We start from the raw sequence: 15,314 nt of genomic DNA, 5'->3' as shown, positions 1-15,314 counted from the left end.
CATGATTTTTTCTTGTCTTTTTTTTTTTTAAAGAATGCTTGATTACCTGGACTTTAAGTGGAAAAGCAATCATACCCAGACAAAAAACTGTATCTTGCAATCACATACACATTGCAAATACTGAGTTATTGCCCAGTAACAAATTCTAATGTCAGGTAGCAGATATAGGATACTATTCTGCATTCCCTACTCTCAGTGGGCATTTTGGTCGCAGAAGGAAGATGGGACTAGGGCTGTAAAATAGCTTAATATCTATGCAATATTTAAACTAAATTTTCATTAAAGGACCCAATATTCTGCAGGTGTAAAAGGGCAAAACTTCATTTAACTCTATGGCGATGAACAACTCTACACAAGCAAACCGGAGTGTGATGGAGGGAGTTGCAGTGAGAGGCACAAATTAAGGTCAGAGCCTTGTGCTGTGGTTTGAACTGGTCTCCAGTAAAACCCGTAAAGCGGGTAACACTATTCTTCTCCTCCTCCTCCTCCTCAAAAGTACAGAAAAGCAGAAGCTGAACCAGTTTAATTTAAAGGGGTTGAACAACCGCTGTAGCTCACCTACCGCGGCTTTTGCCAGCGTAAAGCAGCTCTTTGGGCTCGCTCCCCACCCCTGGCCGGGGTAAGGCCGAGTCGCCGTATGCCAGCTTTAGTGATCTGCGCCGGAGGCGCCCAGCGGCACCCCTTCAACAACACGAGTTTGCTGAACTCGGGCTGCAGCCCCAGGGGCAAAGTCTCCGGGGGGCGGGCTGCAGCCTCGCGACGCTCCCTCCCGCTCTCCTGCCATTTCGCGCGGTGCCCATCACCGTGGCGCCTCCGCCCAACGCCAGCGTCTCTCCTGCGGGCAGAGGTGCTGGGCACGATCACCTCCCCCCACCGGCTGTACGGGGACTGCGGCTCCCTCTCCCCTCCGGGGCCGCGCGGGAGCGGGGGTCACGCGCACCCTACTCCGAGGGCGACTGCACTCATGCGGTCCGCAGCCGGCGCGCGCACACCGCACAAAGCAGCGCAGCATCCGGTGGAGCTGCCAGACTGCGCATGCGCCTCTTCCTCCTGAGTAAACTAGCGATGAGCTCAGCAGCCGCGGGAGGGAGGAGGCAGAGACTAGAGGAGGTTATGCTACGCCGTTTACGTAGAAGAGGGCGGGGGGAAGCCCGCATTGGCTCGGCTGAGCCAATGCGCACGGTTTGTAGCCGTGTGCGTCCAGAGCGCGGCTGGCACGGCGTAAGTGTGTTTGGTGAATGGCGTAGCGCGGCGGCTGCGGAGGAGGAGGAGGCGCCCCGGCGGTTTGGTACCGAGCGGAGAGGGAGATGCACACGGCACTCGAGTGAGGTAGCTATAAAACCCCATTTGTTTACATTCCCTCCCCCACACAACCGGCCGGCGCTGCCGAGAAGGCGGCGCTCGGGTCTCGGGCCGGCTGGGGAGGGTGGGGCAGCGGCCACCATCCCTGCGCGGGCTGCGAGGCTGCATGTGGGGGGCAGCGAGGCCGCCGCCGCCGCGCCTCATCACGTGGCGCCGGCAGGAGTGAGACCCCGCCGCCGGGGCCGCCTCAGTGAAGGGGCGCGGGGGAAGGGAGGGGGCTGCTCCATTGAGTCTGTCCCGAACTGCTTCCGGCCGCAGTGCGGGCTCCCCCCGCCTCCCCGGTTGCGGCCCGGGCACCCCCGGCCCAGCGCAGCAGCAGCCCTGTAATGGAGGGGGCGGGGGCGGGGGCGTCGGCGTCACACAGGATCTCTCGCTAGAGGTAACGGCCCGTATGTTGTGGCTCCGCTGAGCACGGTTTCTGCCGGCTGTGAACTGCCCCAGGGGCTGTACCGGGGGGACGGCACCAGGCTCAGCTTTGCAAGCTGTAGTGACCAGAGTTGGGGAGGATCCCAAATGGGGCTTTCAGCCCTAGCGCTCTCTGCACACCCCAGAGCAACAAACCCAGCTTCCAGCCAGGGCTGCATGGGTGGGCCTCTTCCCCTTCCCAGGGGAGCAGACTGTTTGCTGTTGGTCTCCAGCCTGCATATCCATTTTGTTATGCTCCCACCTCTGCAGCCAGGTGTACATTATAAACGTATCAGAGGGGTAGCCGTGTTAGTCTGGATCTGTAAAAGCAGCAAAGAATCCTGTGGCACCTTATAGACTAACAGTTAGTCTATAAGGTGCCACAGGATTCTTTGCTGCTATTATAAACGTACACCAGTATAGCTACGTTTTTCAGGGATGTGAAAAATCCACATTTGAGAGTCATATTTATACCAACCAAATCCAGGGTGTAGACAGCACTATGTCAAAGGGAGAGCTTTTCTTGTCGACAAAGCTGCTGTCTCTTGAGATGGATTAACTACACCAACAGGAGAAGCTTTCCCATCCACATATAGCATCTTCACTAATGTGCTGCAGCTGTGCCAGTGAAATGTTTTAAGTGTAGACCTGCCCTAAGTTAGTGTGTATTTTAGGCATTCCCAGCCAGCCATCATTATGCCTCATCTGCAGTATGTACTTTGAAGGACTACACATGGAGTACCTTCCTTAGAATGAAATAGAAGGGAACACTAGTTTGGGGTCTGAGTTAGTGCAACTTAAGTAGCATGTCTAGGTCATGTTTATTTGGGGAGCATGGTGAAGGTGGGTGATGCGTATACTTTTCAGTTTAAGAATCTTGGTTTGCTCTGTTATTGGGGAAACTTCTTATCTTGAGGTGCATCTCAGGTAAATTATGTGTAACTTTGAACAATGTCAAAAAAGCAAGAGCTAAGTGGTACTGCTGGAGGTGAGGGGAACTTGGTTGGCCACTGTCACTGAGACAGCTTCTGTAAAATCACCAGTCACAAGCAGTCTACAGGAAAGAAAAATAAGGTTAAGGTGTTACAGCAATTAAACAGCTGTTGCTAGCCTTCCCCCTCACAGGGTCTCTGAGCTGCAGTCCAAGCCTGAGAAGAGCTCTGTGTGGCTTGAAAGCATGTCTCTTTCACCAGCAGGAGTTGGTTCAATAAAAGATACTACCAACCCACCTTGTGTCTGTAATATTCTGGGACCGACATGGTAATAACTACACTACATACAACTTTTAGAAAATGTGGAGGGAATAAGTGGTTAAGCCTTTTCTTGTCTGTCTTGCCATTTTTCAGTGCTTGAACTGGTTCTTGAAGCAGAACTCCCTGATAGTAAATCATGTTGAGATGCTGTTTGGGATACAACTCTTTTAATAGTCTCTTGCCCCCCTCCTGCTGCCCTGTGCTTTTTTTGTCTTCTCAGTTTTATTCTCAGCTATTTTGTCTATGCTGTTTTTTTTTCCCATCTCCCTTCCACAACTCAAAATGCCACTCAAGGTAGATACCGTTTTAGCTTCTAACACTACAAACATTTCACACATTTAACCTAAATAATTACTCTTAATTTCCCCAGTAGACCACTATGGGCTTGTCTACATCACACAACTTTTAGCAACAAGACTGTGTCGACACAGCCCTGTCGCTAAATGTTGGCATGTGTAAACGCTCTTTATCGGCACTTTTGCCGACAAAATACTTCCAGCCCCACGAGCAGTGTTCACACTGCCACTTACTGCGGCAAAACTTTTATCTTTCAGGGGGAGGGGAATTTTTTAAAGTACATGTGAAAGACAAAAGTTTTGTCAACAACTTGGCTGTATAGACAAGCCCAATGCCATGCTTTTTCCGTGTGAGAGCAGCAGCCTGAAATCAGCACTGAAAAATACATATTGAAGGTATCTGGTTAGTGTTGAGAACTAGCTGCTCTTTTAAGTGACATAAGTGGTTCAAGGGAATTGTATGCTTTTTAAATTTAAAAAAATGTTCTTTTGGGGACTGACATGCAGAATAACTAATGTGATACAAGATGATTGGAAATAGATAACATTACATTTTCAAAGGGAATACACTCAATAGACTATCCAAGGAATTTTTTTTATTAATACGTTCTCTTTTGGAGACCATAAGAGGTTGCAAAACTGCAATAGAACACTTATTCCAAAGTAGGTGTCCATACACATACACAGACTAGCACCATATACAAATAACCAGCTGTTAATTCAAAACAATTTAATTATTTTGGTGCAGATTTTAGCATGGGCCAGCCCTAGATATCTTCATTTTGCATTTGAGAAGAAAAAGTAAACAGTATATTTAGTGAAAACTTAAAATTTATTTTCAGTAATCTAGGGATCCATTAGAAATGTACTTGCAAATGTGTTTTTAAAAAAGTTGAGTTCTTTAATGTTGCTTGTGTAGTCGCAAAAAACACCTCCATGAGGGGAATAACTACTAACACTGGGAGCTGTCCACACTGTCACTTTGAAGTGCTGAAAGTTGCAGTCCTCAGAGGTGTTTTTTCATACCTCTGAGCGAGAAAGTTGCAGCACTGTAAAGTGCCAGTGTAGACAAGCCCTTAGAGAAGTGATTTTGACTCCATACTGAGGTTCTACTTTCTTGTGTGTGTAATTCTTTTTAATATGGAGCTAGTCTGCAGTATGAATAAAATCAGGGATACGAAGGGAGAAATGGTTCTTATAACCAGCAGCACTTTCATCTTTGTTTTCTAACTGGCATCTTTAGGTCACATTTGCTTTACCACATTACGTGATAATCAACATGGAAAAAAATCTATTAGACCTCTAAAAACCAGAAACCAGTGGAAGATTGGCAGGAAAAACCCAGTGCCTCTCCCACTAGCGTCTGGAAGGGAGAGTCAGTGGGATTGTTTGCACGCTGGTGTATCTGGTCCATGCCCAATCTTGGTTATAAAGGGTCTAATTAGATTTAGAACTCACTCTGCTCCATTTACTAGCTGCTGCATTACCCCTCTGATTCCCACCTCTCCATGTCCCAACCTCTCTTTCCTTCTGACCTCCACCTGCTGTGAAGGAGGAACTACTTTCCTCTCTTTTCCCTCCAGCTGCTGGAAAAGAATAGCGAGTTCTAGGCTATGGCTACAGCGTATATCGGCTCGGGGTGAATAAACATAAGCAACACCGACATAAGTGCTTGTTTGCACAGCACCGTATTGGTAGGCCAGTGTAGCTTCTGCAATTCATAGAGGTGGTTTTATAATGCCAATGGGGGAGAGTGCTCCCATTGGTATAAACAGATGAGGTGCAGCTGCGGCAGCACTGTATATGTAGACATGCCCTTAGTCTTCCTCCTGCTATCACTTTTAATGTCTCTGCTGTGGCTTATAGCTTTCAGAGGAGCCTAGTGAATGCATTCGCTGCTTCAGGCCAATGGGAGCTGCTGGAAGTGGCGAGGGCCGAGGGATATACTGGCTGCTGCTTCCAGCAGCTCCAATTGGCCTGGAGCAGCAAATCGCAGTTAGTGGGAGCCACAATCGGCCGGACCTATGGACGCCACAGGTAAACAAACCGGTCCGGCCCGCCAGGGGCTTTCCCTACACAAGCGGTGTCCCAAGTTTGGAAAACACTGCTTTAGATAATATCTGCTGTCTTTTGTATTAATACTTGTACCTTCTTACCATTAAGCAACGTTTAAAAGAAATCTTTTTTTTAAAGATGTTTAAAACACATCAGTACTCAAAAGCTAGGAAAATCAGTTTGGGCTAGAACTGTGTAACTCACCTGATTATTCGTTTATGTTGTGCCTCCATAACCATTCAGCTGCGAACTGTTCTTAAGGGACAACGCTCAAGATCTTCAAATGGTGAGGAGACTTTTTTTTTTTTTTTTAACTAGTCATAACTGATATTTATTTGCTAGTCTACGTGATCTGAAATCTAGTGGTCACATTTTACTGGAAGTTGATGAGTGACTATGACTATGTTCCAAATATGTGACTGACTCACTCTTTTAGCTGAGATATTTCTAGACTTTTTGTGCCAAGCTGTAAGGTTAAAAATATCCTACTAGATCTTTTTAAATGATTAAAAATAAATATGTGAGGATTTTATTTATATAGAAGTCCAATAGGGTGTATAAAAATAGGTGCTTCAACAGAGGCCCGATGTCAGATTTTAGTCCAGGCTATAAACACTTTAAAAATAGAGATTTATAATGGAAACTGAAAGATCCTAGCTATAGCTGCTGGCAAATGCTGCTATAATAAAATATGAAGTCCACATAGACGCTGTTATCCTGTGAACATGCAATGATCACCCAGTTTGTAGTAGTTATGTAAACAGAACTCTGCTAGCCTTTCATTCAGGGCTATAGTGCTATGGTCACTGGTGCGTGGATTAAAATAATCCTTCGAGATATGCATGGTAACTGAAAACGTAATCTGATGCACTGCTGATAATTGATGAGTATCTAATAGATAGCTTTTCCCTTTAGTAGATCTAATTGCCGATGATGGTGCATGTAGTCATTTTTAGTATTGATAATCCAAGCTATATGTAGCATAAAGAAAATGTAACTTTGTTTAATTTTTCTTTTTATGAGTAGCGTTAGTGTGTCATCTTAATACTGGTTTTTCATTTGAAGTGGAGCTAAATAGCGCTATTTATCCAATGCTGTCTGGTTATAAAGTTGCTCAGAACGGTAGCAGTATGTCAGTTCTACAGCTTTGAATGTTATAATTAGCAGTCTTCTCTACTGGGCAATTATCCTGTGCGTACAACTGTATGTTTTCTATGATGATGGCTGGTAGACAATCCTCCAGATCTAGTGCAGAACAGTGGCATTTCCTCATTTCATACTGCACGCAAACTAAACCAGAAAAGCTTCCCTAAATGCTTAAACTGAGCACTCAGTATCTAGGTTTTTAATAAATAATTTTATTTTATAACCTGAAAACCCTACCTAGGAATTTACTCATGGAAGGTGCCAGATTGACAGTCATAGAAAGAGAAGTCTTCTACTTACTGTTGCCTCAACCCACCTGAGCATTGATCTGTAGGGGGACCACTTGTAGGGGTAAGAACAGGAGTCAGCAACCTTTTAGAAATGGTGTGCCGAGTCTTCATTTATTCACTCTAATTTAAGATTTCGCGTGCCATTTAACATTTTTAGAAGATCTCTTTCTATAATATATAACTAAACTATTGTTTTTAAAGTAAATAAGGTTTTTTAAATGTTTAAGAAGCTTCATTTAAAATTAAATTAAAACGCAGAGCCCTCCGGACTGGTGGCCGGGACCCGGGCAGTGTGAGGGTACGTCTACACTATGGGATAATTCCGATTTTACATAAAACCGGTTTTATAAAACAGATTGTATAAAGTCGAGTGCACGCGGCCACACTAAGCACATTAATTCGGCGGTGTGCGTCCATGGTCCGAGGCTAGCGTCGATTTCCGGAGCGTTGCACTGTGGGTAGCTATTCCGTAGCTATCCCATAGTTCCCATAGTCTCCCCCGCCCCTTAGAATTCTCGGTTGAGAGCCCAATGGCTGATGGGGCAAAAATCATTGTTGCGGGTGGTTCTGGGTAAATGTCGTCAGTCATTCCTTCCTCCGGGAAAGCAACGGCAGACAGTCATTTCGCGCCCTTTTTCCCTGGATTGTCCTGGCAGACGCCATAGCATGGCAATCATGGAGCCCGTTCAGCTTTTTTTTTTTTTTTTTTTTTTTTTTTTTTTTTTACAGTCACCGTATGTGTACTGGATACCGCGGACAGAGGCAATACTCCAGCACTACACAGCAGCATTCATTTGCTTTTGCATGATAGCAGAGATGGTTACCAGTCGTTCTGTACCGTCTGCTGCCAGGGTAATTTGGCAATGAGATGACGGTTATCTGTCCTTCTGTGTTTGCTGCTATCATGGGTACCCCTGGCTGAGGTCGGCCGGGGGCGCAAAAGCAAAACTGGGAATGACTCCCCGAGTCAATCCCTCCTTTATGGTTTCTAAAAATAGAGTCAGTCCTGCCTAGAATTTGGGGCAAGTGTACTAGAGAAGCAGTGTATCAGAGAGTACAGCTGCTCCGTGTCAAATCCTGCAGAAATGATGAGCTACATGCCATTCACGGGAGGTGCCCCTGCAACAATCCCACCCGTTGCTTCCCTCCTTCCCCAACCTTCCTGGGCTACCGTGGCAGCGTCCCCCCCCATTTGTGTCATGAAGTTATAAAGAATGCAGGAATAAGAAACAGTGGCTTGTTAGTGAGATAAAATGAGGTGGAGGCAGCCTCCCGGTGCTATGACAGTCCAGGCAGGACATTAAGCGGTGCGGAGGAGAGGAGCCCAGCATCCTGCTACTATGATAGTCCAGGCAGTACAGAATCTTTTCTTTACACAGGAAAGGGAGGGGGCTGATGGAGCCCCCAGTTGCTATGATGAGGACGGTTACCAGCCGTTCTGTCCCATCTACTGGGAATGACCAGGAATCATTCCTATTTTTACCCAGGTGCCCCCAGCCGACCTCACCTGAGGCAAGCCAGGAGCACTCACAGGCTGATGGTGACGACGGATATCAGTCATATTGTACGTCTGCCACCAGGGAGGGGAGAGGAGCGGATACTGCTCTTCACTGCTGCAGCATCGCGTCTATCAGCAGCATTCAGTAGACATAGGGTGACATTGAAAAAAGTCAAGAAACGATGCCTTTCCCTTTTCTTTCACGTGGGGCGGGGGGGGAGGGAGTAAATTGACGAGCTGTTCCCTGAACCACACCAGACAATGTGTTTGACCCTACAGGCACTGGGAGCTCAGCCAAGAATGCAAATACTTTTCGGAGGCTGCTGTGGACTGTGTTATAGCTGGAGTCCTCAGTACCCCCTCCCTCCCTCCATGAGTGTCCATTTGAGTCTCTGGCTTCCCGTTACACTTGTCACGCAGCACTGTGTAGCCTGTAGATTTTTGTTTCAAACGCTTTGGCATTTCGTCTTCTGTAATGGAGCTCTGATAGAACAGATTTGTTTCCCCATACAGTGATCAGATTCAGTATTTCCCGTACGGTCCATGCTGGACTCTTTTTGGATTTGGGACTGCATTGCCACCTGTGCTGATCAGAGCTCCAGGCTGGGTAAACAGGAAATGAAAATCAAAATTTTGCGGGGCTTTTCCTGTTTACCTGGCCACTGCATCCGAGCTGAGATTGCTGTCCAGAGTGTCACAGTGGTGCACTGTGGGATACCGCCCGGAGGCCAATACCGTCGATTTGCGGCCACACTAACCGATATGGTAATACCGATTTTAGCGCTACTCCTCTCGTTGGGGAGGAGTACAGAAGCCGATATAAAGAGCCCTTTATATCGATATAAAGGGCCTCATAGTGTGGACGGGTACAGCGTTAAATCGGTTTAACGCTGCTAAAATCGGTTTAAATGCGTAGTGTAGACCAGGCCTTAGTGCCACTGAAAATCAACTCACGCATGCCATAGGTTGCCTGCCCCTGGGTAAGAGGATAATTGAGCATCCTACCATCCTAATCATTGGCCTCTGCATGACACTTAATTAGTATGCTAGCTAGTTTCAGTTGCGATGGCTGTTTTTTGTGATATGGATAGTTTGCCTCACTAGATTTTTATGCTAAAATATAGTTCACTTATTTCATGTACAGCATGATACATTGGGGACACCTGTGACACAGCAATTAAACACCTGTGACTGGCCTAGGGCTTGGGCTGTGGGGTTGTAAATGTGTGCATGTTTGGACTGGAGCCTGAACTCTGGGACTCCACAAGAGGAAGGATCCTAGAGCCCGGGCTCCAGTCTGAGCCCAAATGTTTATGCTGTAGTTTTTAGCCCTGCAAGCCCAAGTCAGCTGACCTGGGCCAGCCCTGGCTGTCACTGGGTCTCTTATTCCAATATAGACATACCTATAAACCAAAGACTTTTGGTCACTACTAACCTGGGCTGCATTTGAAGTAGTTATTTAGAGGAGGCTCTGTATTTTTTTCAGCAGTCCTTGGATTATTCATTTGTCCTTTACTCTCATTTACTTGTACATATCTTCACTGAAGTGAATGGAATCTGAATACATAGACAATGAGAGAACTTAGTTTTTAATAATGATCTGCCCTTAGCTAATGTCTAAATCTGGGTCGGCAACCTTTCAGAAGTGGTATGCCGAGTTTTCATTTATTCACTCTAATTTAAGGTTTCATGTGCCTGTAATACATTTTAACGTTTTTAGAAGGTTTCTTTCTATAAGTCTATAATATATAATTAAACTATTGTTGTATTTAAAGTAAATAAGGTTTTTAAAATGTTTAAGAAGCTTTATTAAAATGCAGAGCCCCTGTGGACCGGTGACCAGGATCCGGGCAGTGTGAGTGCCACTGAAAATCAGCTCATGTGACGCCTTTGGTACATGTGCCATAGGTTGCCTACCCCTGGTCTAAATGTTTGTGAATATATTGTACATTTGGTTATTTTGTTCACATTTTCATAGCAGGGAAACTCTCTTACTTGGTTCTTGTATTGAGACTCAATACTATAGCATGAGAGGAGTGTACATAAAATAAGACAAAATATATTCTGTTACTAGAATTCATAGACTCTTAATCATGAGGAAGGTATATGCATTTCTGACTCTTGAAGTGTACAAATCTAAAATACCAACAGAGGGTCTTTTTTTGTTTAGTGGATTCATGGCACAATCCTTATGTCAAGTGACTTCACTGAGCGCATGATATGTTTGAATAATGCAGAGAGGAATGTGTAAAAGAGTTTATAATGCTTGGAATTAAGAAACTGCATGAATGCTCCTAGTGAGATGAGTTAAGGTAAAGAGATGTTTTCAGACTTTTAAAAATGACAGTAGCTTCAGCTAATTATTGTTAATTATATACTTAAATAAATGTTTTTATTTTGTACTTGTGTAATTAAATTAGTGGTATAAAATGATTGTATTACACCACAAGTAAATGGTTCTAGTTAAATGTTGTAAAAATACTTTATCTGTCTTCAAAAGACATTATTTGACTTCTGGCTCTCCTTTTCAGGGTTTCCAGTATAAAAGGGCTACATATGTTGATTTAACATTTTTCTTAAGAGAGCAAAGAATTATGGTACTTTTAATCTTTGGACAGGAATGTTGGCTCACAAAATAATAAAACTTAATAATTTATTAAGAGGCACTAATTTTTTATATGGTGTGTAGAATGTATTTTTTTTAGTAAGTGCTTGCAGTTAAAACATATTAAAATTGAACGAGGAAAGAAGCACAATTGCATTTTTGGAGTTAAAAACCAACATACTACTATTACATTTTCAATCTAGTAGTAAAATTGAAATATACAAAGTGTCATTTCCTCAGAGAGTGTTCTGGCAGCGTCTACTGAAATTTAGATTACTCTTTTACTATAACTTGATTGCTTACTATAAATTCACAATATAGGTTTGAAATTACCTTGTAAGACAAGATGTTAATTGTATATTATAACAAGGGGATTCTCAAAGAGAGAGAGACTTATTTCAATTCAATGAAGCAGCCATATACCTAGCTGTGTGTCAGATAAATATTAGACAAATACACAAGGGACAGAACAATTCTGGGATTGTTACTTAATTTTGGTCAGCATCATTTGTGTAATCTTGTGCTTTACAGTAGCTTCCAGTAGTGATGGAAGAACACCATGATGACCCCTGATGTATTATGCTTTTCACTGAGCACACTTTACAACCCTAGTCCACATACCCTTTTGGATGGGTGGGTAAGGGGGAGGTGGAGAAGGACATTTGAATTTCTGATGCCTTCAACAAATACTTTCCTTTGACTGCTTGGTAATGACCAAAGTGCTATCAAAGAAATTTTCTCCTGCTACCATGTACCCAGAAAGGTAACTATTTTTTAATACTGAATTTACTTTACCTGTAAAGGTGCAATCTGAATGATGCAGAAAATACAAACAGCTTAACTGAGAATTTCTTTGTTTAAATCATTAATGAGAAAATATGAGACAGTAAGAGAATCTGAGGTGTCCTTTGTCTCTTATTATTTTTTACATGTTGTATTTGATGCACTATTATGTTGGCTGAAGATATGATAATCTGCTAGGCATGTGAAATTACTAAAAATAGTAGTCCAACCATAACACAATTATCTAGGGCATCAGGTTATGGGATTTTTCCAAACCTTGGAGTCAAAGTCCAATTGAGGACTGAGGTCTCAGTAGCTAGACATTTGCTGTTTCTACTCCAAATAGATGACCTGTGCAGAGGCACAGGTTGTAACTTTAATCTGTCAGTGATGCAGAATGAGGAAAGGGACAAATTATCTGAGTGAACAGGTAGCACAAAAAGTTAATAAAGTGGCTCTATAATAGGGTGACTAGAATAAAATAACCTGTTATGCACTTTAATATGTATAGAAATCAGAAAATATGGGTGTGATACTCTCAGGAGCTGAGCACCTCCTACGAGGTGTTAAGCATCCTCAACTCCAGTGGAAGTTGAAAGAGCTCAGCACTTCTCAGGGTCAGACTGTAATGTCACTTATATGTAATAATTAGACTAAACGTTAGATGAGTGTGGACATACAGTAAAAAGATTCTTTATGTGAAACATTTGATAGCATCATAAATATTGACACAGGGCGGATTGATTTAAATCAAAGCAATTTACATTACCAGTTTTTATCATGATTTAAATCAGCAATCAGGAAACCTTGATTTACATAATCAGTTTTAATCATGTTTTACATTTGTACTTTTTATTTATTTTCCTAAAGGAAAGTTAATTCTCATTGGCTGGTAATCATTAAAATATGTTGATTTGCAATGAAATATAACCATTACATTAAATTTGGTGCTAACTTTTTGCCAGCCATGAGGATACACATTTATTTAAACAATTATATAACTTACCATACATTTATTCAGATTCCTAATTTTTACATTTTTTACTATTTTAGAAGAAGGTGAATAATGTGGTAATTAATTTTTTTACTTGTGATTAGTGTTAAGCTTGATTTGGATGGAAACATAAATTCAGTTGCACAAAAGCATAGTAATTGATTTTTATTAAATGAGCTGGAAACATAAGAAAAAACTTTATCAAAACTTTTTTGTATTTAAAATTAAGTGATTTATTAAATAAAGGAAATATTGCCAGAAGTTAGTGAATTGAACTGATTATTTCTAATCAATGTCCTTCAAGATTTTAGAAGCAGTAAATCTCATCCTTTCGCACTTAGTTTTTATTCATAGATTGGAAGAAGAAAACAGGCTTTTCTCCTTTTTTCAAATCCAATTGACTTCTTAACTTTGAGTGAACTAGTCAACTGAACTAGTTGAATATATTGAAATGAAGAAAATAATCTCTGCACCCTTGGAAGAGGGTTACTGCTGTAGAAAGTTGGTTTAGCACTTTCAACAAACTCTGGTTTCAGGTGTGTAGCCAGTGACTTCACCATTGTAGTTGTTTAACTTTCTTTAAAACTTAGCAGCAAATATGTACTAGATTTTTTTTGTATTTAATTTAAATGATTTTTAATAGATTTATGCCTTAACATGGGTTGTCAACTTCCAATCTAATTTTAATAGGCTTATTTTTAAAATAAACCTATATTTAACTTAAGTTAAAAAAAAAAGTTATCAATCCAGATTGAACATACCTACTTCAATTTCTTTCAGACAGATTTTTCCATGGAGTATAATTTTTGCTGATGCTGACCGGTTTGACTTAGTCTACCAATTTACTACTGTTGTTTGAACCATCTGTTTTACTTTTCAGTTGGCATTAGTTAATGAAATTATAGGCTTATATACAGTAGATGTAATCTGTAGGACTTTTCAGAAAGGCAGGACAGACAGACAATTATGTTTTGCATTTACCTTGGATAGCTTGCAATGCTCATAATCAAGTGTTTTGAATTTTGTAATAGCAAATAGCAAAATTACCATCAGATGCTACGGTTTACTTTAAACCATTGATTTAAAACACTTCTAAAGATGATTTGCAAATGCATTTGACACACAAGAGAACTGTGGTATGCTCTGAATAATAAGGGGAAATAATTAAGGGACAAAAAATAAACAGAAAACCCCTTCCTGTCTTTTATAAGAAAATCCATGATATCCAGGCCTTTCTGATTTGCTATTTGCAACTTGGCGTGACATCTCAACAAGATCTTTACTGTTTTCTGTTATCCTGAAATTGTAGTAGAGAAGAGTCTACCTACGGATTAATAAAAAAGTTTAGAATAATAGAAAGCAGTTAATGTTAAAGTTCTGGTATTCTTAAATATTCTTTGTTTAAAAAAGCTTTCAAATTATAATATTGTATTCAATATTGTAATAAATAGCACACATGCCACTCAAGTTATGATCAGACTCCAGCCTTTGCCAAGTTTCATGGTAAGTATGACATCAATGAAGAGCTTATGGGGATCTCTTTCAAAGCAGGAACTTGGTGATCCATAGTGTAAGTGATATGAAAACAAAAAGATAAGGCAGGGTTTTAAACATGGCAAATGTATGGAATATACCTTTGAAAGCTCCTGCTCACTTGGGGTATTTTTGCTCTGCTAACACATTTGACTCGTTTTTTAAATAATCTTGCCAATTATCTATCTTTTTAAAAAGAAGGAAATGAACTACGCATTGTACATGTTAATTATAACATGCCTTATGTTCTGCTGAAACAAAAATACTTGAATTTTTGGATTTAATTTCTGTCCAAAATTGTCAGGAACAGCCTGTTGACCAATACCTATTCAGTTATCATTGACTAAAATTATTAATGCAGGCTTTGCACTGGGAACCACTGTCTGGTACTGTCAAAGTATTGGAGACTTATTGAACAGGGGTCTTTCCCTACAGAACTGGATTAAATCACTAATAAAATTGTATGAAAATAGACTAGACATTTCATCTGGTCTTGGAGTAGGAGACAGAATCATGCAAAGTTGAGAGGAAAGCAGAAGTTTTCCCCAAAGCAGAAAATAATGACTGAAGTAGGGAAGAGACAGAGTTAAGTGGCTCTGGGAGTAGAAGAGGAAATATTTCCATGCAGTTACCATGATGACATGGAATCAGTTCAGCACATAGCTTTGGGGAACCAAAATCCTTTAAAAAATATGATCACAATGAAGGGAGAGGCAGTTCATATCTGGCCTTTGGACTCTTATCATCACGTGCTACCAGAAGCATTAAATGAATATACAGAATTGTAATTACTGTATAAGCCAGCCACGTACAATGGATTAAATTACATGCAGAAGACTAGACTAGAATAGATGCATCTAATTATCTTACAGATATTTCTTTCCAAATTTTTCATATAAGCTAGCTAATCATAATTAAGGCTACGATTTAGTCACGGATATTTTTAGTAAAGATCAAGGACATGTCATGGGCAGTAACCAAAAAAGTCTAAAAATACCGCTAACTTAATCTGGGAGGGGTGGGGGGGTTGCTCCAGCGGTCGTTGCTGCTTATATTTGTGGGGGCAGCCTGGGGTCCCACTGCCACCACACCCG

General features: G+C 41.8%; 1 protein-coding gene across 4 annotated transcripts in view; it reads left to right on the top strand.

The window, feature by feature from the left end:
• The first annotated feature begins 1,159 nt into the window (after positions 1-1,159).
• SLC39A10 (solute carrier family 39 member 10) overlaps positions 1,160-15,314 on the top strand; it is a 63,270-nt gene continuing 49,115 nt past the window's right edge. Inside the window, exon 1 of one of the 4 annotated variants that reach the window (XM_050969501.1) lies at positions 1,160-1,329. In XM_050969501.1, the coding sequence (XP_050825458.1) occupies positions 1,174-1,329 (156 nt within the window). In that variant the 5' untranslated portion in view covers positions 1,160-1,173. Of the gene's footprint in view, positions 1,330-1,624; positions 1,742-15,314 lie in introns of those variants that run through there. The other 3 variants (XM_050969499.1, XM_050969500.1, XM_050969503.1) reach the window with 3 other exon arrangements.

This window comes from Gopherus flavomarginatus, chromosome 10, assembly GCF_025201925.1.
Source record: "Gopherus flavomarginatus isolate rGopFla2 chromosome 10, rGopFla2.mat.asm, whole genome shotgun sequence".
In the NCBI taxonomy this organism is placed as follows: domain Eukaryota; kingdom Metazoa; phylum Chordata; order Testudines; family Testudinidae; genus Gopherus; species Gopherus flavomarginatus.
This window is presented reverse-complemented; position numbering and strand designations above follow the sequence as displayed.